The sequence below is a fragment of the Vombatus ursinus genome, unplaced genomic scaffold, assembly GCF_900497805.2.
Source record: "Vombatus ursinus unplaced genomic scaffold, bare-nosed wombat genome assembly UNPS02007284.1, whole genome shotgun sequence".
NCBI lineage: Eukaryota > Metazoa > Chordata > Mammalia > Diprotodontia > Vombatidae > Vombatus > Vombatus ursinus.
The window spans coordinates 9,516,151-9,537,791 of NW_020947062.1; the positions used below are offsets into that span (position 1 = coordinate 9,516,151).

General features: G+C 39.6%; 1 protein-coding gene across 1 annotated transcript in view; it reads left to right on the forward strand.

Annotated features, from left to right (window-relative positions):
• Positions 1-365: 365 nt before the first annotated feature.
• DYNC1H1 (dynein cytoplasmic 1 heavy chain 1) overlaps positions 366-21,641 on the forward strand; it is a 98,169-nt gene continuing 76,893 nt past the window's right edge. Inside the window, exons 1-7 of the mRNA XM_027849135.1 lie at positions 366-621; positions 11,450-11,537; positions 16,543-16,716; positions 16,878-17,133; positions 18,958-19,144; positions 19,746-20,017; positions 20,110-20,337. Coding sequence (XP_027704936.1) covers positions 366-621; positions 11,450-11,537; positions 16,543-16,716; positions 16,878-17,133; positions 18,958-19,144; positions 19,746-20,017; positions 20,110-20,337 — 1,461 coding nt within the window. The remainder of the gene's footprint in view (positions 622-11,449; positions 11,538-16,542; positions 16,717-16,877; positions 17,134-18,957; positions 19,145-19,745; positions 20,018-20,109; positions 20,338-21,641) is intronic.

The window sequence follows — 21,641 nt, forward strand, 5'->3', positions numbered from 1 at the left end:
GTTTGTAAACTTTAAAGGACTATCATGACCAGCGTCTTCTTTAATCCCTCCCTATTCTCTTGCCTCTCTTTCTCTCTAGCCGCGCTGGACTACAAGTCCCAGGAGCCAGTGCGGCGGGGCCGCCGGCGCGCGGGTCTCGTGATGGGCGCTACTTAGGGCGGAGCCTTGCCTCCGCGCCCCATCTATCTGTTTCGCTGTCGGCCGGTGGGGTTGTCCACTGGGTCTGAGTCGCTTGGCCAGACCCGTCCCTCTCTTACGGCTCTCGCCAGTTTCCCCGACACCCCCGCGCTCGTCCCTCGGCCACATACGCAGCCTTCTCGCCTTCGCACACGCCCTCCTCTCGCAGCGGCAGCGGCAGCGGCCCCATGTCGGAGCCCGGGGGCGGCGGCGGCGAGGATGGCTCGGCCGGCCTGGAGGTGTCGGCGGTGCAGAACGTGGCGGACGTGGCCGTGCTGCAGAAACACCTGCGCAAGCTAGTGCCGCTGCTGCTGGAAGATGGCGGCGAGGCCCCGGCCGCGCTGGAGGCGGCCCTGGAGGAGAAGAGCGCCCTCGAGCAGATGCGCAAGTTCCTCTCGGACCCGCAGGTCCACACCGTCCTGGTGGAGAGGTCCACGCTCAAAGGTGCCGCTCCCCGCCCGCCCCGCCCCTAACCGGGGGTCTCCCCGATCCGCGCCGCACTCCGCCGGCGCCGCAGGGGGTGCAGGAGCTGGGGATGGCCGGGCGAAGGCTTCCCCCCTTCTTCCTTTCCTTCCCCAAAGCCCCCAGCCCACCAATTCCACCCACCTGCGATAGGGCGGGGCGCTGGGGGGCAGTGCGCGGGGGGGGGGAGGGCGGAGCCCGCATCCCGGGAGGGAGCACCCTGGCCACGCCGTCCGCATCCCCATCCCCATCCCCATCCCCGGGGAGGAAAGCACTCATCAATTTCTGTATCCCGGGTTACCCCGTCTGTCAGTGAGGGGCATTAGACAGGGCGGTCGCCGAGGTCCTTCCAGCCACACTTTGCACGGGTCCAGGATTCCTAAGCTGTGGGATCCGGGCTGACTGGGTGACCTCAGAAGCCATCTAGACCAAAGCCAGTCATTTGATGGAGGGAGGAGACTGGGGTCATTGTCTTTGCTCTAAGCTCTCAAAATGGCCGTGTTGGGTGGAGCCTCTTCTTGTTAGGTTGGAGTTTGGGTCTCAGCCAGCTTTTAGTTTCCCTTTTCCAGTGGGAGTAGGATTAGGAAGCAATCTGAGGATTTTAGGAATTACATTCAATCAGAAGCCTTGAGAGACGAAGAAGAATACTTTACATCCTATGATCCATGGTATTAATTCAATTCAGACATAGTTCACTTCAACCCCTTTACTTTACAGATGGGCAGACTGAGGCTCAAAGAAGGGATCCGCATTGTCCAACCAAGGTCACACAGTTACTGAATGATTCAGAAAGGATTAGAATCAACACATGTTCTCCCTAGCTGCATGGATAGCTGAAAGAGCATTAGGATTTGATTCAGGAGAGACCTGGGTTCCAGAACATCCCCTTTGCTTACTAGTTATGTGACCTTGGCAAATTACATAAATCTTTGACCCCCAATATCTGCTCTGGCAAAATATGAGCCATTTTCCACACGGAGTTGTTAGGATTAGATGAGATATTTGTAAAGAACTTGACCAGCCTTGAACATGTCACCTATTATTTTGACTGAACCAGTTGGCCTCATTTCCATCACTAACTGTTCAGACTTTTATCCCAAAAAAAAAGCAAGACCAAGTTTTCTCAGAGAGTTTAAAGCTTGTGTGATTTCAAGAATTTCATCTTGATGCTTCAAGACTGATCAGTTCTTATTCCTAATTGTTATCATTAATACAAAACCCAAGTTGCAAGTCATACTATGCACCTCCTTTTTCAACAAAGCAGCATATTGGATATTTAGGATGTTAATAATGCATTATTTCCTTTCCCTAAGTATGGGTGTAGAAATCAGTAGGGCTAGTTTTTTTTTTGTTTGGTTTATCACATTCTCTTTCTTATGCATAGTTTTCATAACTTGTGTAATAATAGTGAATTATTATTTTGAAATCACGGTTTCAGACCCAAAGAAATTACTTTATCTACTTCTAAACCAGCCTTTATATTTAAAAAAATGTCCTGTGATTTGTTAATAAATTGCTCTTTATCAACCTAGTTTTCTAAATTCTAACTGCTGTAACATCACAATTACAGCTCCTCATTTGAATTGTGTCCATTGTTTATGATATAGAAACACTGGTTAGAGAGCATTTTTTTCCCCTAAAAATATTTTCTGCATTATTCCTTCTGATACAAATCTAAAATGATCTCCCTGTTCACTTCATTTTCCCCCACTTTCAGGAAAAATGAGCATCCCAACTCTTGTATCAACTCCATAGTGACTTGCAGTTTTCAAAACTGGCTCAGTGTCTCAAATATTTGAAAATGAAATTTACTTTTTTATCTTTAAAAATGATTAAATTTTTGTTATTAACTCATACAGTAGACATAATTTTTTTTTTCACTTATTGAGATCTAAACAAAGATTGAATTTAAGTTGACATTTAGAAACAAAAATACCTTAGTCTTTGTGGTAAACCTATTAGCTCAAATTTCTTCCACAGGACTACTCAGTATCTCATTATGGTGTAACTGACATGATAACCCAGAGAAACAACTTAGAGTAGAGGGAGACCTTTCTTCAAATCTTACCTCTGTTACTTAAGAGCTCTGGGACCGTGGACATGTTTCTTAACCTCTATTGAATCTGGATTTCCTCATCCATGAAAGGAGGATAGTAGTACCTCTAGTATCTGTACCTCATAGGAGTCTGAGACTTAGGAGAGCCTATCATATATGTAAAGCGCTTTGCTCTTATAGCTATAAGTTGCAGAATAGCTGCTGATTCTCAGCGTTAAGAGGAAATTTTCTCTCTGGGAGTTTGCTACAAAGATGAAATCATAGATCCTACAGGTTGTCAATAATTGTTCAGATTCTAGTAAGTAAGTTGGGAGAGGCTTAATAGATCCTAGGCCATTAGGTGATTTTTTTTTTCTAAAGGGGAGACTTAAGGATGACTGTAGCAACTCTTGAAAATGCCCTCTCAAGTATTAGGAGTTGTAGAGGGAAGGAGTGCTTACTTACAGGGATGAAATAATGAATCTTTTGAAGTACTGAAGTAGGCTTAAAGTTACTTGTAGTGTGAGACAATGTGATATTTCAGTATCACTTAAGAGCTTTATTGTTACATTTCTTTTAAGAATTTGTTTTAAAGTTTTTAAATTAGGTTTGAAGTTACCACAGTTACAAAGACCTAGCTCATTGCAATAAAAATCTGAAAATCTAGGTTTCAGTTAGAATAGAAACAAATCCTACTTGTTCAAACCAACTAAAGACTGCCAACATTAATACACTCATGAATATGTTTAAAATTGCTTTTATTTTGTTGAAATGTGTCATTATCAAGTGACAAAAGATTAATGCAATTTTATTTGTATATCTTTTAAGAAGTTAAAAGATTTAAACTGTTTCTTTTGATGAAACAACTGCTTTGATACTTCGAATCTGGGATTTCACAGACTTTTAAGAGCTGGTAGGAAACTCAAGAGGCCATCTAGTACAAGCTGTATCTGAGAGAAATCTCCCTTGTAGTAAAGCTGACCAAATAGTCCTCTAGCAGGCTTCAGCTTGAGAAACTTCAGTGAGGAGAATCCCTTTGCTTCCTCAGATGGTCTGTTCTCCTTTTGGAGACTGCTCTAGTGGTTAGAGCAGTCATCAAGGCTGAAGCCGCCATGCCACCCATTGTATCTTGTTCTAGCCACTAGGACCAAGCAGAACAAGTCAAATCCTTCCACATGAAAATTTTTTTAAGATATTTGAAAACTGTTATCACATCCCTAAGTCTTCTTTAGGCTTAATGACTCCAGTTTTTCAACCAATCCTTGTATGGTATTGTTTCTAATCCTTTCTCAGTCCTGATTGCCCTCTTCTGAATGAACTCTAGCTTGTCCATATTTCATAAAATTGGACCCAGAATTCAGCACAGTGCTTCTGATGCAGTCTGACCATAGCAGAGTACAGTGGAACTGTTAGCTTTCTGTGAATCCTGTACCTTATTTTAATACAGCTCAAGATGAAATTTTTTATTGCCTGTCATGTCACATCATTAGCTTAGTTTGTAGTCTACTAAAAGTCAAAGATAATTTTCATAGAAGTTGTTGTCTAGGCTATGACTCCTCTGTCCTATGCTTGTGAAGATTTTTTTTCAACCCAAATATAGAACTTTGTTTATTTCTTTTAAATTTCCTTGTATTCAGTTCAGTCAATCATTCTAGTCTTTTGAGATCTTCTTAAAGCCTGTCAACTAACTTGTTAGTCATTTTTTCCTACCTTTGTGCCATTTGCACATGTAATAAGTATACCTTTTATAGCTTCATTCAGGAAGTAAGAATTTTGAACAATACATGGCCAAAGATAGTTCCCTTGAGCACTCGACTAGAAAACTCCCTCCAAGTTGACATTGACCTATTCATTGATGACTACTAAATTTCCCTAAATCTATTATGTGTCTTAATTTTTTCTTAAAGATAGTGTGAGAAGTTTTGTAAAATGCTTTGCTAATATCTAAGTATACTAGATGTATAGCATTTTCTGTCCAGTTATCCTGTTGAAAAAGAAAAAGGTTAGTCTGTTCTTTTATTTTTTTAAAAAAAATTTTCTTTTTTACTAAGGTTCTTTGGATGTGCCAGGTCTGGTGGGAGGAGGCCCAAAGCCCAAGAGTGTTGATCTGGAGCAGAACAGGCAGGAAGGCAGGAGAGAATCCAGGAAGGGTTGAGTAAACAGGGATATCTTGGGGCAAATTTGATTTCAGGAGAGCAGTATCCCCAGTGGAGTCAATGATGCCAGTATCAGTAGTGTGTTTCAGTTAACAGGACACTGGTCTGCAAGTTAGATCATCAGGATTCTTAGTCCTGGGTTTTACCGTTAGTTAAAGATCTGACTTTTGGAAATTTGGAATCATTCTAACCTCCTTCTTAGAGACAGCTTGGCATGGAGGTTGAAGCAAGAGTCACAGGCAGACCTGAGTCTGAAATTACTTTCTCTCACCCTCATTTTCTTCATTACTTGGAAGTCATCAGCACTTCAGATTTCACCCTGAAGGTGTCAGAACAACAACGTGTCTTAGATTTCATGTCTGCCTTGGTCATAGATAGAATCCTAATGAAGCAGCTCCCATCCCCAATATTCTGACTTCCTTATGGGCCCCACTGAACAGCAGACATGTCCTGATTTAACCACATAATGTGACTTTAAACACACTTCAGGCCCCCAGACTCAATACAGCCACTGCCCCTAGCTAGCCACTGTCCTCAGATCCAATTTACATATTTAAATAGGTGTGTTCTTATATTCAGCCACAATCCCATCATCCATTTAGCCCAAGACAGGACCACAATACCTTACTATCCATCTTGACCAGACAGGACCACAGTAGCTAGCCAATCAGAAAGCAGCACGACCAGGCTATTTGACCACCAAACCACAAGAAGGGACCCCCTCCCTATTACCTAATCCCTTAACAAACCCTTCCTGCCTTTTTAACATTCATAATTTCTGTTATGTAATCAGCATCAGTACACTGTACATTTGCCTTTTTTGTCTTACTAAGTTGCTGGTTCCTCTTGGAACCTACCCTGCTTCTGAGGGGAGTCAATCCTCAGTAAATGCCTGTACTTGGATTAGAGGGGTCTGACTGTATTCTTTGAGACAGTGCTGCCACAACACACCATGAAACTGAAAGAAGAGGACTCTAGCTTGCTGAAAGATGTAGCCTTAGGGTTGAGGAATTTGGGCTTGTCCTCAAGCATTTCCAACAACTTTTAATGTGCCATCTGTGTGTCTTAGGATCTCATATCTGTTGTTGACTGTGGCCAACCACTCTCCTGCTCATTGTTGGAGACTCAGATTTGAATTTGAAAGGAAAAGCTAGAGGAGTAGCTAGGGAAAGAAGATAAGGAAAACTTCCAAATATCTTAAATAGATTTAAGACGTTCTGTGATAGAGGAAAGTGAATGTTTTGAATTAGTAGAGTTTTGTGAGTATAGGTGGGAAGGAAACTTGGTTTATGGGTAGGAAAAGGTTGGGGATGTGGGAGAAAATAGGAAATAAGTAGGAAATTGGGTGCATAAGGAAATGGGGAAGCTTCTTGGTATAGAGGAAATAACACTGGATTTGAAGTTAGACTTGAGTTCAAATTCCACTTCTGCTGCTTTAAGGCATTAGCCTCAGGGATCTTGAGTAAGATATATCATTTTGCTGGGCCAGCATGGTTGAAAGGAATGCTGTCTCTGATGCTTATTACCTGTGGAACCTTGGACAAGTCGCTTAACCTCTCCAGGCCTCAGTTTCCCCAGCCCCAAAGTTAAGGGGATGATTTAAAATCCCTCTTAACCCTTTAAGTCCTATGATATAACAAGAGTGGCTAGTAGGCAAGGTAAATATATGGAAATCAGGTAAATAGTTCCAATTTGTAATATACTTATAGGTTATTTATTCCTGTTTTAATACCTGTCCTTGCTGGGTAGTAATATAATCCTTTAGGTTACCCACCTTCTTTCTCTTTGTTTCAGTTACCACTTAATGTAGTGGGGGCAGGAATTTACTCTTTTCACATGATAATCTTAGAAATCATAAAACTTTTGGAGTACTTTAAAACAGTCTAATATAGCCTTAGCCTTAACTGATATTTTGCACAATGTCCCTGGAAACTAAATCTCAAAATTTGATAAAAGGAAATTTATGATCATGAGTCATTGTAATACATGATACCAGCTTGACTTTACTGCCTCTGAAGCAAGTCTATAACAGAGCCTTGGACTTGGGAGTTAGGAGGGCTTGGGTCCAAATCCCACCTCAGACCCTTATTAGCTGTGTGACCCTGAGCAAGTGACTTAACTTCTTTGGGCCTCAGTTTCCTTATCTGTAAAATTAGGGGGTGAGACTTGACCTCTAAGATTCCATTAAGCACTAAATAATAATAATAATAGCTATCATCTAGTACTTTTTGAAGATTTGCAAAGTGCTTTACATATACAGGCTGTCTGAAAAGTATTGGTGTAATTTTTTGATATTAAAGCTTAAAACTGCACTAAGACTTTTGAGACACCCTGTTTTATCATACTTGATCCTCTCAACAAACCTGTGAGGTAGGCACTCTTATTACAGATGAGGAAACTGAGGCTGAGAAAAGTGAAGTGACTTTCTCAAGGTCACACAGCTAGTTAGTATCTGACGCAGGTTTTGAACTTAGGTCTCCCTGATTACAAGTCCAGATTTCTAGTGCCTAAAGCCATCTGTCATCCTATGGTTGGCTTGCCATGGAAAAGTGTTACTACTTGAATTCCAGTAGTTTCTAAATGTATCACCAGTCCGGTGGTTTTGGGATGTTCTGACTAATAGGCAACTAGCTATGCCTCAGATGCATCAGATTCAGGGTGTTTAATGAATTTGATTAAATTTTGTATATTGTATTTCTGGATACAGAGAAAACTGGTTGTTTAGGAGACCTGTTAATAGAATGCTTTAGGAATGTGCTAGTATTGAGGTTAATTGTTCTGTTCTTGGGGCAATATTCACTGCCTCTTTGACCATCCCCACCCTGGGAAACTGATTTCTGGGAAAGTAATAACAATAGCTCACACTAATGTTAAAGTTATAAAATGTTTAACATGCATCATGTTCTTTGATCCTCACAGTTATCTCGTGAGGTAAATAAGGTAAGTCTATCTACCATCATGTGAGGAAACTAAGATTCAGAAAGGTTGAATTTGCCCAGGGTCACATATTTGGGGTAAATGGACCCACCCTAATGGTCTAAGCCTCTCAATGAGCGCTCCTACTGCAGTATATCTGTCTCTCCTCGTCTTCCTGCAGTGTTGTCTAATTTGTAAATGTGCTCATCTTCAAAATGGGGGGGGGGGGGGAACCAAACCCAGTCGGGGCTTAGAGTTTGAGAACATTTTAATGAAAATCTGCCGCTGTAAGAAATGTTTAAAATCCCTAATTTCACAATTCATCAACGTTAAAGAATTACTTCTATCCAATATATGTAAAATAACTTGTTATTTTTAATATAGCAAGCTGGTAAAGGCTTTTATAATCGAATAGGTTTAAGAAGTATAATTTAAATGAATAAGGAAATCAGTTTGTGTTGTCTTGGAAGATTATGTCACTGGGTGTATTTTATGCTGCATTGCAGTAGTTTTATTGCGGAAGTGCAAGTATTCCTGATGCTCCAGTGACTCACCACTTCAGTGGGCCTCAGATGTCCTTCTGCTCTTCTTTAAATGCAATGTAGCCAAAAAATCAGGAATCACAGAAATTGAAAGTCTTAGCTAGAGGCAAAGTTTGGGTTGCATGTTTTCTCCGGGTTTTTGTTTATATAGCTAGTCAAAAGGGTTTTTTTAGTTCATTTGGTTTTTTGTTTGTTTTGTTTTGAGGGCACAGTAGGGAAATGCAAAGATAATAGTACTTGAATAATGCCAAATAAAATTTCCTTTTGTAGATAAATTAAAAAAATTTTAACAGATGTGGAGACTGTGGTTATCTTGGTTAGTGGATCTTTTGACATGTAACAGGATCCTATTCTATTTAAAATAGAAAAGTCAGTTTTCTGATTGATCTTTTCAATGTGTTCAGAAACACTGCACTTAGATAAACATCTATGGGCTTGCTCTCATCCTAAGAAAATACTTATTTTATGCTATCTATTCAGAAAACTTAAAAAAAAAATAGTGGCGTATAATTACTTTTTAAAATCGGTCTTCATAGAGTCTAGTAACATTTAAAGAAAGCATTTTATTGTATTTATTTCTGAGGAGAATGCTTTTGACACCAAAAAAGGTAATATATGTTCAATTCTTTTATGTCATGTAGGCTATATTTTTTTTCGTGTTACAGTAGCAAAAACCACAGAAGCTGAAAGAAATCCTCCTTCTTACATATGTTGGAGAACATATGCTTCATTGGTTAGCCATGTTGCATCAGCTTCTTCCTGCATCGTTTATTTTGAGATGATACTGTTTGGCCTATGATATTTCTAAGAGCACAGTGGGGTCCTATATCTATAATTATATTTTTTAATTAAACCTGTTGATTTCATCAGGTAGAGAACTGGTGAGGAATGTCCCCTAGCAAAGCAATCTGTGTGTGCTCTGTGGGTTGGAGAGTTGGCTGGAACACTGAGATGAAGTGACTGGCTTACACAGCCTTACCCTGTCATTGTGTGTCAGTTCTTACTGATTCCAAAGCCAGCTCTCAATCCCTTGGAATGCACTGCTTCTCTGTTACGAAATATCTTGGCGTCTGCATTGAGGATCTCTTTGCATCGGCACTTCTCATACTGAACTATGGAATGTGTGGCGTGACTAGGGGTTCAATGAAAACATCTCCTCCACATCTCCTCCCTCCATTCATTTATTTATTTATGACATTCATTTAAACATTTTTTTGAGTTTTAAATTCTCTGCCTTCTGCCCACTCTTCCCCTCTCCTTGAAAAGGCAAGAAATATGATATCAGTTATATATATCAAGAATGCAAAACATATTTCCATATCAGACATGTTGCATAAAAATAATATAAAAAACAAGAAGCCTAAAGAAAGTGAAAAAAGTATACTTCAATCTTCATTCAGAGTAATGAAAGCATTTCAGTATTAGGAAGTTGTCTAAAAGGGATTGGCCCTTCTCCGAACACAGCATGAGAACCTTTGATCCCAGGGGCACTGTACTATGTCAGCCTGCAGCTCTGACCTCTGCCTTTTGGATTGAGTACACTCAATTTATTTTCTGTTTTGTGTGATCACTCTTGGTAATGTACCCTTTCCCACCCCTCAAGGTAGCCTTGTTCCTTTACCACGGAGCTCTGTGAAAAAAGGGTTGTATTTTTCAGAGATGTCCTCTGGCCAAATCAGTTAAAAAGCACTGCTTTACATGCTTATTGACTGATCAATAACTTTAAAAAATACATACACAGAACAGTAGGTTACACAAAATAGATGGTGCGCTTCTTATCTTCAAATATTTTGTTGTTCTTGTTCGGTCCTATCCAACTCTTCATGATCCCATTTGTGGTTTTCTTGGCAAAGATACTAGAGTGGTTTGTTATTTCCTTCTCCAGCCTATCTTACAGATGAGGAAACTGAGGCCAACAGGGTTAAATGATTTGAGAAGGATCACATAGCTAGTAAGTGTCTGAGGCCAGATTTGAACTTGGGAAGATGAGTGTTTCTGACTCCAGGCCCAGCACTCTATCTACTGCACCACCTAGCTGCCCTTAAATCAAATGAGATCATATCAAATCAGATCCTATTTGTAAAGCCCTTAGCACAGTGCCTGGCACATGGTAGGTGCTTAATAAATGCTTATTTCTTCCTTTATATTTTGTGTGAACTTTCAAAGGTCCTTCAGTGGAATTGTTTTTATGTTAACAAGTATTATTAAAAAGATTTAAAGTTCTAGTATGTACCTTGCCCTTGTTTTATATTAAGATTAATGAAGAAAGTACCTTTCAGATGACATACTTGTGAATTTTGCATATTACTTTAGTTTCCTCATGTGTTAAATGAGGAGGTAGAGCTAGATTTTTAAGATGTCTTACAGTTCAGAAAGACTGTGATTATATAGGTATAGTATAATTGATGGTGAAACCAAAATTATTCATTTGTATGTAGTCCCCTATTAGAAATCTCTATAGATGATTTTTCTTTATATATAGTCACAAAAATAATTTGTTTGTAACTTTAGTTAGCTATCATATTTAGCCTCCATACTGAATTTAACACTAGCTGTGTGACCCCTGGGCAAGTCACTTAACCCTACTTGCCTCAGTTTCCTCATCTGTAAAATGAGCTGGAAAAGGAAATGGCAAACTACTCCAGTATCTTTGCCAAGAAAATCCCAAATGGTCTCACAAAGAGTCAAATACAACTGAAATGACTCAACAATAACAACTGAATTTAAAATTTCTTAGGGTAAGCATTCTTTATTAAGGTCATAAAACTTAGGTCATTTGTATGAGCATTTCTGGCTAATGACTTTTTTTCTTTTTTTTTTAAATAATTAATTTATTTTGATTTATCAACAATCCTTTTCATATGCTTTTGAGTTTAAAATTTTTCTTCCCCTTCCTTCCCACTACCCTCTCTAAGATGGTGCACAATCTGATATAGGCTATATGTATACATTCTTATTAAACATATTTTCAGATTGGTGATGTTGTAAGTAAAAATTAGAACCAATAGGAGGAACCACCAGTATGACTTTTTTTTTCTTTTAAGTATTCCTGGAAACTTAAACTGTAAGCCCCGAATTAATTGTGTCTATAAGTGCTAACAAAAACTGGGGGGAAAAAATCTGATTAGTCTTTTAAAAAAATTTTTTTTGTTGTTTTGTAGAGGATGTTGGTGATGAAGGTGAAGAAGAAAAAGAATTTATTTCCTATAATATCAACATTGACATTCATTATGGACTTAAATCCAATAGGTGAGTAGTAGAAGTTAAAATGGAATTAAAAAGCATTTATTAAGCCTTTACTATGTTTAAAGCACTGTACTAAGCTCTGAGAATACAATTAGAAAACTGAGATAGTCTGTTTTTAAGTCATTTTAGTCACTAAGCATTATTAAGCAACCACTCACTGTGTGCCAGGCACTGTGATTGGTGCTAAGAGTACAAAGAAAGACAAGAGTCAGTCCTTACTCTCAAGGAGGTGACACTCTAATGGGGAGACAACCATGTGCAGGAGCTAATCTCAGAGGGAAGGTAGTAGTATTAAGGGGAATCAGGACAAGCTTCTTATAGCAGGTGGCATTTCAGCTGGGACTTGAAGGAATGCAGGAGATGATGAGGGAGAGTATTCCATGAATGGGGAACAGGCAGTGAAAATGCCTAGAGTCTGGTGATGCGGTGTCTTGTTCAAGCCACAGCGAAGAAACCAATGTTACTGAATCTCAGAGAGAGAGAGAGAGAGAGAGAGAGAGAGTGTGTCTGTGTGTGTGTGTCTGTGTGTGTGTGTGTGTGTCTGTGTGTGTGTGTGGAGTGGGGAGAATAAGATATAAAAAGCTTGGAAATGCAGGAGATTGTAATGAAAATGCCAGAAAGAGGATTTTCTATTTCAACCTGGAGGTGATGAGGAGCCGTTGGAATTTATTGAATAGGGGGTGATGTCAGGTCTGTGCTTTGGGGAAAATTCAGCAGCTGAGTGGAGGATGTACTGGGGTGGTGAGAGACTTGAGGCAAGGACACCCACCAGCAGGTTATTGAGTAATCCAGGTTTGAGGTGAATGAGGGCCTGCACTAGTAATGTCAAAGAAGAGAGACGATATCCAAGAGATGTAGCAAAGGTAAAATGGACAGGACTTGGCAACAGGTTAGGTACAGGAGGGAGTGGGAATGGGGAGAGACAGTGAGGAGTTGAGCATGATGCTTGGGTAGCCAGCCTGAATGACTGGGAGGATGGTAGTGCTCTCAACAGCAGCAGGGAAGTTATGAAGAGGGGAGTGGTTTGTTTTTTTGAGGGGGTGGGAGCATGATGAGTTCAGTTTTGGACATGTTGAGTTTTAGATGTCTACTGGATCTTCGGTTCATAATGTCCAAAAGGCAGTTGGAAGGTGAGACTGGTGGTTAGGAAACAAGTTAGAACTGAATAGACCTCAGAATCATCTGCATAGTTTATAGTTGAATCTATGGGAGCTGATGTGATCACCAGGTGAAATAATATAGTGGGAGAAGAGGGCCAAGAACAAAGCCCTGGGATGTTATCCACCATTAGCAGATGTGACCTGGCTGAAGGTCCAGCAAAGGAGATTGAGAAGGAACAGTCAGACAGGTACCATGAGAACCAGCAGTGACATAGAAACCTAGGGAAAAGAGAGTAGAGGAGAGGGTAATCGACAGTGCCAGAGGCTGCAGATAGGTCAAGAAGGATGAGGATTGAAAAAAGGCCACTGAGATTTGGCAATTAAGAGATTATTGGTAACTTTGGAGAGAGCAGTTTCAGGTGAATGATGAGCTGGGAAACCACCCTACAGAGTTAGAAAGAGAGTGAGAGAAATGGAAATAGAGGCACTGATTGTCCATGGCTTTCTCAAGGAGTTCAAGCCACAGAAGGGAAGGGAGATAGGGGATGATAGCCTTTGGAGATGGACGGATTGAATAAGGGTCTTTTTTTGGGGGGGGGGGGGATTGGGGGTTAATGGTTTCCCCCGGGGCCACAGGCGGGTGGAGTGTGTAGAGCGTGGTCTGAGGTTGGATTTGTACGTAGGTCCTCCTGACTTCAGGGCTGGTGCTCTATCCACTGTGCCACCTAGCTGCTCCCGAATAAGGGTCTTTTGAGGATAGGAAGTCATAGGTATGTTTGTAGGCAGTGAGCAAGCAGCCAGTTGGCAGGGAGAGACTGAAGATAAGTGAAAGAGTGGGGATGTTAGAGAGGGCAATCTGTGTGTGTTGAAGAAGATGAGATAGAATGGTGTTGCTTATGCAGGCAGAGGGGTTTTCCTTGGCAAGGAGGAGGGAGGACCACCTCATTATGTGAAATGAGTGAAAAAGGAGATAATGGTAGAGGGTATCTCAGTGATGTGAGATGAAGAGGAGGGGAAGAGGGAGCCTTGTGAGTGGGTGCAATTTTTAAGTGAAATATGAGATGGAGGTCTTAGCTGAGAGGGTGAGCCATGGGAAGTTTGAAGAGGGATGAGAAGTTTTAGAAGAGCCACAGAAAGTGAATCTGTTATTGAGATGTGTAAAAGGATTGCCTTGCCACAGTGAAGGCCCAATTGAGATATGTGACATAAATTTGCAGTAGACCCAGGTTCTTTCTAATGGAGGAGATAATACATATAGGCTGGAAAAGCCTGGCAACATGTAGCCTGTAGGGGAAAGGAAGATGGTAAAGCTTGGTGGTCTGGATGGCAAATGATACAGTTTGACTCGATATAAAGGAGAGATGTGACTGATAGCTTTAGTGTCATTTCAGTTGCTAAAACTACATCCAGTTCTAATTGAACAACTTAATAGTACCAAAGAATTTGGAGTGAATAATTTTTTCCAGCTCTTTAGTAGCTGTGGCTGCTGAGAAAGTGGAAACAGCGGTGTTGGTAGAAGCATTTGCTGGGGCCACAACTCCCCTGGAGTTGGTCCTCTGGATGACTGTGGGTGGAGTCAGGCTTGTTAAGTATGGCCAATGGCCTTGGGAGGGTGCTGCCACTCATGGGCCTCTGGGATGTGGGGTCTTGGGCTCCTCTGGAATGAGAAGTCTCAGGTAGTGATATTAGAGATGGGCTCTCCTACTTCACTCATGTTACCTCCTTTCTTTTCCTTGGGGTACCTAGTTTGCTCTGGCTTAACTGACTTTTCCACCTGCTGGTTGGTTATAGATGGGATGGTGCTATTTTTCAGTTTAATGCTAAAGGTTCGCTTCACTTAGGGGAGAGAAGGTAGCTATCGATACTCACATTTACACCTTAAGATGAGTACAACCAAGTAATAAGAAGACGACTTTTTGCTGCAAAACTGATTTTCTGTGACTTATTATATAGGTCCTAGCCTAAATGACTATGCATTGACGTAGTATTGAATCCCTTAGAATGAAATGCTGTGTGGTACATGCTGATGTTGGCCTGGGAGTTAAGAAACTCAAATTTCATTCATAGTATTTTCTGGTTGGTTGTGATCTTCAGTGCCTCACTGAAATCAGTATGCTTAATGAAATTGATTCCTTTTACTATAAATTGATGTTAAAGGTTAAATAAAGTGCTTTAAAAGCTAGCGATGATGATAGTAATTATTATAGCAGCATTTATTAAGCATCTACTGTGTGCCAGGCACCATACTAAGCACTTTACAATTATTATCTCATTTTATCCTCCTAACAACCCTGAGAAGTAGGTGCTATTATTATCCCCATTTTACAAATGAGGAAACTGAGGCAAACAGAGGTTAAATGCACAGCTAGTAAATGTCTGAAACTGGATTTAAATTCATGTCTTCCTGACTTTAGGCCCAACACTCTATCCACTGTGCCACCTAGCTGCCTCTCAGAAATTTCAGTAGTGATAGTTTAAGACTCAGATAGTATCATGGGTTCTCTCCACACATGGCAGAGTTAGCACTGTTCTGTTTCATGGCCACATGATAGACCGGTAATCCTGGCCAGAGAGTGCACAAAATGCTTGCTGTTTGTCAAAGAGGGTGGGAGGGAGGAGTTTAATTAAGGAAATCTATCACCTTTTAGTAGAGGAAACACAAAGTACATGCCCTTCTGATGGGATAGATAGCTCAGATTGATCTTTTAGCTGAGTTACATGTTTAAGGTTCTTTTTAACTTTTTTTTTTTATTATAAACTGATAAACATGTAAAAAAGCATGAAATTTCAAAGAAAAGAAAAAATATTGTATTGACTGTTATGGTTTTCTAAATTATATGTAAAATTTAACACAGTTCTATCAACAGTGCCCTTTTTTTGGTTTACCTTTTGAACTTCTCTCTTCTGTGAATTTTTAAGTATTTTGTTAATATTTGTTTCTTATTTTGTTTTTTTTTTCCTTTTTTTGGGTGATGGAGTGGTAAGGCAGTCAAAGTTAAGTGACTTGCCAAGGGTCATAGAGCTAGTAAGTGTCAAGTATCTGAGGTCACATTTGAACTCAGGTCCTCCTGACTCCAAGGCCAGAGCTCTATCCACTGTGCCACCTAGCTGCTCCTTCTTATTTTATTTTTTTGGTATCATTCAGCCATCCTTTATCCTTATAACTCCCTTCCCCTCTTGGCAACAAAAGCCCTCCCTTGTATAAATAAAAATGGTCAAAGAAAACAAACCCACATTCCACATGTTGGCTCTGTCCAAAAATATATGTCTCATTCTGTATCTCTAGTCTACTATATTCCTGCCAAGATGAGGGAAACATGATTCCTCTTCATTCTTCTGGAGTCATATCTGGTCAATATATTGTTCAGAGTTCTTAAGTCTTTAAAAGTTATTTTTCTTTATGATATTGTTGTCGCTGTATAAATTATTCTCCTGGTTCTTCCCTCTTAACTTTGTATCAGTTAATATTTTTATGTGTATGAGTCCTTTCTGCCATTCTTTGATCTCTTAGATATATGCCATCTTGTGGTGTCACTGAGTCAAAGGGTATGTACAGTTGAGTAACTTTTTGGGCGTAGATTCTAATTGCTTTCTGAAATAGTTGGACTACTTTTCAGCCCTGTGAGCAGTGTGTTACTGTGCCTGTCCTCCTACATCCCCTCCAAAAACTGTCAGTTTTCTTTTTTGTTAGGTTTGCTAATCTGATGGGGGTGTGAGTGTGTGTGGTGGGAACCTAAGAGTTTTAATTTGCATTTCTCTTTATAACCAGTGAGTTAGAGCATTTTTTCATGTGGTTGTTAGTAGCTTGTGTTCTTTATTGTGAGAACTGCTTGTTCATATGTTTTGAGCATTTATTTACTGAGATTGGTTGTTATGTTGAAAGTGTTTTTCTTCTTTTTCCTTTTCAGCCTTGCATTCATTAAACGTACTCCAGTGATTGATGCCGACAAACCAGTATCTTCTCAGCTTCGAGTTTTGACACTGAGTGAAGATTCTCCGTATGAGACATTACATTCTTTCATTAGCAATGCAGTGGCTCCATTTTTTAAGTCCTACATCAGAGAATCTGGCAAGGCAGATAGGTAAAAAAAAAAATCTTTGGTTTTGTTTGAAATGTTAAAAGAGTTTGCTGGGATTATTACATGTGAAGTAGTACTACGTTTTGGAAAGAGGCAGAAAACTATATGAGGTACTGATAGACTTTTGACATGTTTTGATTTTAAGACATTTCCTATCTTTTTAGGGATGGTGACAAAATGGCTCCTTCAGTTGAGAAAAAGATTGCAGAACTTGAGATGGGGCTTCTTCATTTGCAGCAGAATATTGAAATTCCAGAAATCAGCTTACCAATTCATCCAATTATTACAAATGTTGCAAAACAGTGTTATGAACGTGGAGAAAAGCCAAAGGTTACAGACTTTGGGGATAAGGTTGAAGATCCAACTTTTCTAAATCAACTGCAGTCTGGAGTCAACCGTTGGATACGAGAAATTCAGAAAGTAAGAAGTCGGGAATGAATACCTAAAATGTTTTCTCTACAAAATGTAGTTTGAGATCTTCATGGGAGAGCAGGCTCATATTTTTCTCCTACCCCTTTCTCCAAAAGAACATATTAATGCTGTTACTGAGAATCACTTTAGTTCTTGGGTGAATTTGATGGCTTACATTTGAAATATTAAGGTAAAAAATTATTTGTTTAGGGTGTTTAGGGATACAGTTGGAAATCTGAAAAAGCAATAACTTTGTAGGGATACATGGAGTCTCAGCGTTGAGAGGGACCTCAGCAGCCATCTGCTTGAACACATATCCAACAGTATCCTTACTTCAACAGGTCAGTCAAAGTGTCACCTAGCCTCTCTTCGACCATTTGACTAGAATGGGAGCCATTTGAGAGCTCCCAGTGAAGAGGAAGCTGCTGCCTCCTGAGGCAGCCCATTCCACTCTTGAATAGCTTTACACACAGTTGTCAGGAAGCTTTTCCTGAGCATCAAATCCATTTTTGCCTCTTTTCCACTTCTGCTTTTGCTCCTGGTTTTCCCCTTCGGAACCAGTAAACAAATCTAATCTTTTTTTCGCATGACAACCTTTAAAATACTTGATGACAGCTATTATACCTCCTTCAAGGCTTCTCATCTTTAGCCTAACCATCCCTAGTTCCTTCAACTAGTCCTGTGGTATGGACACAAGACTCTTTATAATAATAATAATGATAATAGCTAACACATATATCATCTACAATGTTCCAGGTACTGTACCAAATGCTTTACCATTATTATCAGACAATAACCTTAGGAGGTGGGTGCTACTATTATCCCCATTTTACAGATGAAAAAACCGAGAGAAACAGAGTGACTTGCCCAGAATCACACAGCTAATAAATGCTGAGGCTAAATTTGAACTTGGGCCTTGTGCTCTATCCGCTATACTGTCTGCCTCAGTTGCTCTTCTATAGGTGCTTTCCAGCATATTAATGTTCTTTCTAAACTGATACCCAGAATTGAGCACAATATTCCAGATGCAGTCTATTCGGGGTATAGTACAGCTGAACTATAAATCAGCCTCCTTATTTATAGGAGCTGAGAGGTACAAAGGACCTTATTCTTGGAAGCCTTCCATCTCTCCATGATCCACGGACTAGTTTGGCTTCTGTGTCATACTATTGACTTGCCATCTACTGAAACGCTCAGTTTTTTGTGTGTTTGTTTTTTAAGACATACTGCTGCTTAACAAAGACTTTTTTGTCTCATACTGGTAAAGTTGATTTTTTAAAAATCCTATTGTAAGACATCACACTTTTCCCTATTAAATTTCATCTCATTAGAGTCATCCCAGTGTTCAAGCTTGGCAGTATCTTTTTTGAATCTTGACTTTGTCACACACTATGTTAGCTATCCCTCTTAGCCTTGTGTTCTTTGGAAATTTGAATAGTATCCATCCATGTCTTTAACTAAGTAATTAATAAAAATATTAAACAACACAGGGCCAAGCCACAGATACCTTTCATTTCAGTTTTCTTAATTTTTACTTCCAAGTAAAACAACTTTCACTCCTAGTAAAGGAAACCAACTTGAATTATAAGATTGGGTTTTTAATTAGTAGATTTAGGTTTTGATTGTGATGGTATTTTTAAAAACCTTTGCTGTTATATTTTGTTGATGCTTATTTCTTCATATCATCTTCCCTCATAAAATGAACCTCCTACAGGGCAGGAACTATTTGATTTTTGTCTTTGTATCCCTAGGACCTAGAATAGTGCCTGCTAGATATTTATTACATGCTTGGTAAATTTTTTTAATTAATTAATGTAATATTTGTTTTTAAAGGTGACCAAACTAGACCGAGATCCAGCATCAGGAACTGCCTTACAGGAAATAAGTTTTTGGTTAAACTTGGAACGTGCTTTGTACCGTATTCAGGAAAAGCGCGAAAGCCCGGAGGTTCTTTTAACTCTGGATATTTTGAAGCATGGCAAACGTTTTCATGCAACAGTCAGCTTTGACACGGATACAGGTAAAAAAAAGTGCCAAAATCTAACCTGAAGATTATTGACTTGCTTTTTTTTTTAATGTTTTATACTAATCATTATTAGCAAAGCTAATGATGTGTTGTGCTTCCTTGCACACTTTCCCTTCTTTATGCATCTCTTTGGCCATATAGTCTGCTCTTACCATAGCTGCCAGCCAAACGTTTGACAGTCTAGGAATGATAAAAGAGAGATAATAAGGATAAACTTTAGAAAACTCAAGAGAAAAAGAGGTTTCCCTCCTGTTCTCTCCAGTTCCTTTCCCCTCACTACTTCCTGTTTTCTTTCTTCTACCCCCTAACTCAACATCTAAAAACTCCTGATCTTCCATGTCTACAGAGCTATCAAGATAGGTTTGACTTGATAGTGGGCTGTGGCTACTGGGCACCTTCTGAAATTCCAAGACTGATACTATGTGAGAAAAGGCTGACCAAGAGGCCAAGTAAAAGACTTGGCCTAGGGTCATGTAGCTAGTAAATTCAGAATCAGGACTTAAACCCCAATCTTCCAATTGCTGATATAGTGGTGCACAACAGTTATAAGACTTTACATTATTATTTATATTAACTTTTCTCTGTTATACTCTAGGTCTGAAACAGGCTTTGGAAACTGTAAATGACTATAACCCTCTGATGAAAGATTTCCCTCTGAATGATTTGCTATCTGCTACTGAACTTGACAAAATAAGGCAGGCCCTGGTTGCAATTTTTACCCACTTGAGAAAAATCAGAAATACTAAATACCCTATTCAGAGGGCCTTGCGTCTGGTGGAGGCCATTTCAAGAGATCTGAGTTCTCAGCTACTCAAAGTGCTGGGGACAAGAAAACTCATGCATGTGGCATATGAAGAATTTGAAAAGGTAAGTGTTAATGCAGTGAGAAGCAGTACTTCAGGGAGACAGAAAAGAAGCTTGTTTTGAAAATATTTCCACTCTCGTTTATGCCCTGCTAGGTCATGGTTGCATGCTTTGAAGTTTTCCAGACGTGGGATGATGAGTATGAGAAATTGCAGGTGCTTTTGAGAGACATTGTCAAGAGAAAGAGAGAAGAAAACCTGAAGATGGTCTGGAGGATCAACCCCGCACACAGAAAACTTCAGGCCCGCCTTGACCAAATGAGGAAGTTCAGGCGCCAGCATGAGCAGCTGAGAGCTGTCATCGTCCGCGTGCTCAGGCCACAAGTAAGGTTCTAATCCTTGGAGTCACTGGAAGCATTAGTTTTGTGTTTTATCTGCCTAGTATACTCATGACTTGACTATGCTAAATGTGGTTGCTAGAACACTCTTAAACACAGTTAAGGTTTTTTTTATCGATAGCTTCTTTTCATTATAACATCAGTTCCAAATATATTCCTCCTTCCTCTTCTGAAGAGTCCTCTCTTGTAGCAAGGAATAAAAAAAGAGAAGGCAGTTCAGCAAAACCATCCAACCTGTCAATCAAATCTGACAGCATATGCATTGTTTCATATTCGTTGTCATCCATTCTGCAAAGAGGGGAAGAGGAGGTATATTTTCTTGTCTCTTCTGTGTCTTCTTTCTTGCTTCCTTCCCTCTCTTTCTCTCTCCCTCTGCCAAATCACATTTCTTCCACTCATACCAACCTCATCATTCATTACTTCATGGTACAGATAGATCTGTGACCTGCACATCCTTGCCTCCAGGCCTTCTGCATCTATTATTATTTCCTAAAACTCCTGACTGTTTTCCACCAATCCAAAATCTAGTTTAAAACTCACCTGCTAGGAGCACTCCCTGATTGATTTCACTTTCCACTTGTAAGCAGTCAAATAATGCTTAACTAATTGACGTTCTGTTGTTGTAAGTGCTTGCGATTATAATTAGTATGCTTTTTTAAAATTGCTTTATAATGCTAAATAGTGGGTCACATTTTTCAGGTGTTTAGCTGGATCCTATAGAGCAAGGACCACACTATGCTCTTTTGGCATTTACTATAAGGATTAGTACGTAGCAGGTCAGCAAGAAGTTGTTGACTGACAAATGAAGAAAAGAAAGTTTTTTTCTTGACTTGTAGAAATCTGATTTATGTTTTATCAAATTATTTTCACCTGTCAAATTTATGCAAAAATTTGAAAATATCCTTTGCAATTGTGTTTTATGTATTGTAATCAGTTTAACCTTCCCTTAAACTGGTCCGAGTGCGAGTTTTGGTGATAATTTAGTTTTTGTACTGATATAATTGTTAGGTTAAGAAATTGCTATAAAATTCTAGCATTAAAATACTGGAATACTTTTCCCCTAAAGTAACTAGAACCATTTGGAATTGCTCTTGAGCCACGAGACGTGTCTTCAGTGTGTACCTCATAGCTGAATTTTAAAATTCAGATTTACCTAAAGCATAATGAAAAGCTAAATATTGAAAATATAGGTTTGTGCAGTTATCTGGATTGTAAGCAGAGAAATTTTCTATTCATAGTAACCCTTTTTTGTATCCTTTTGTTGTGCTGTGGTAATGACATGCTTGAATT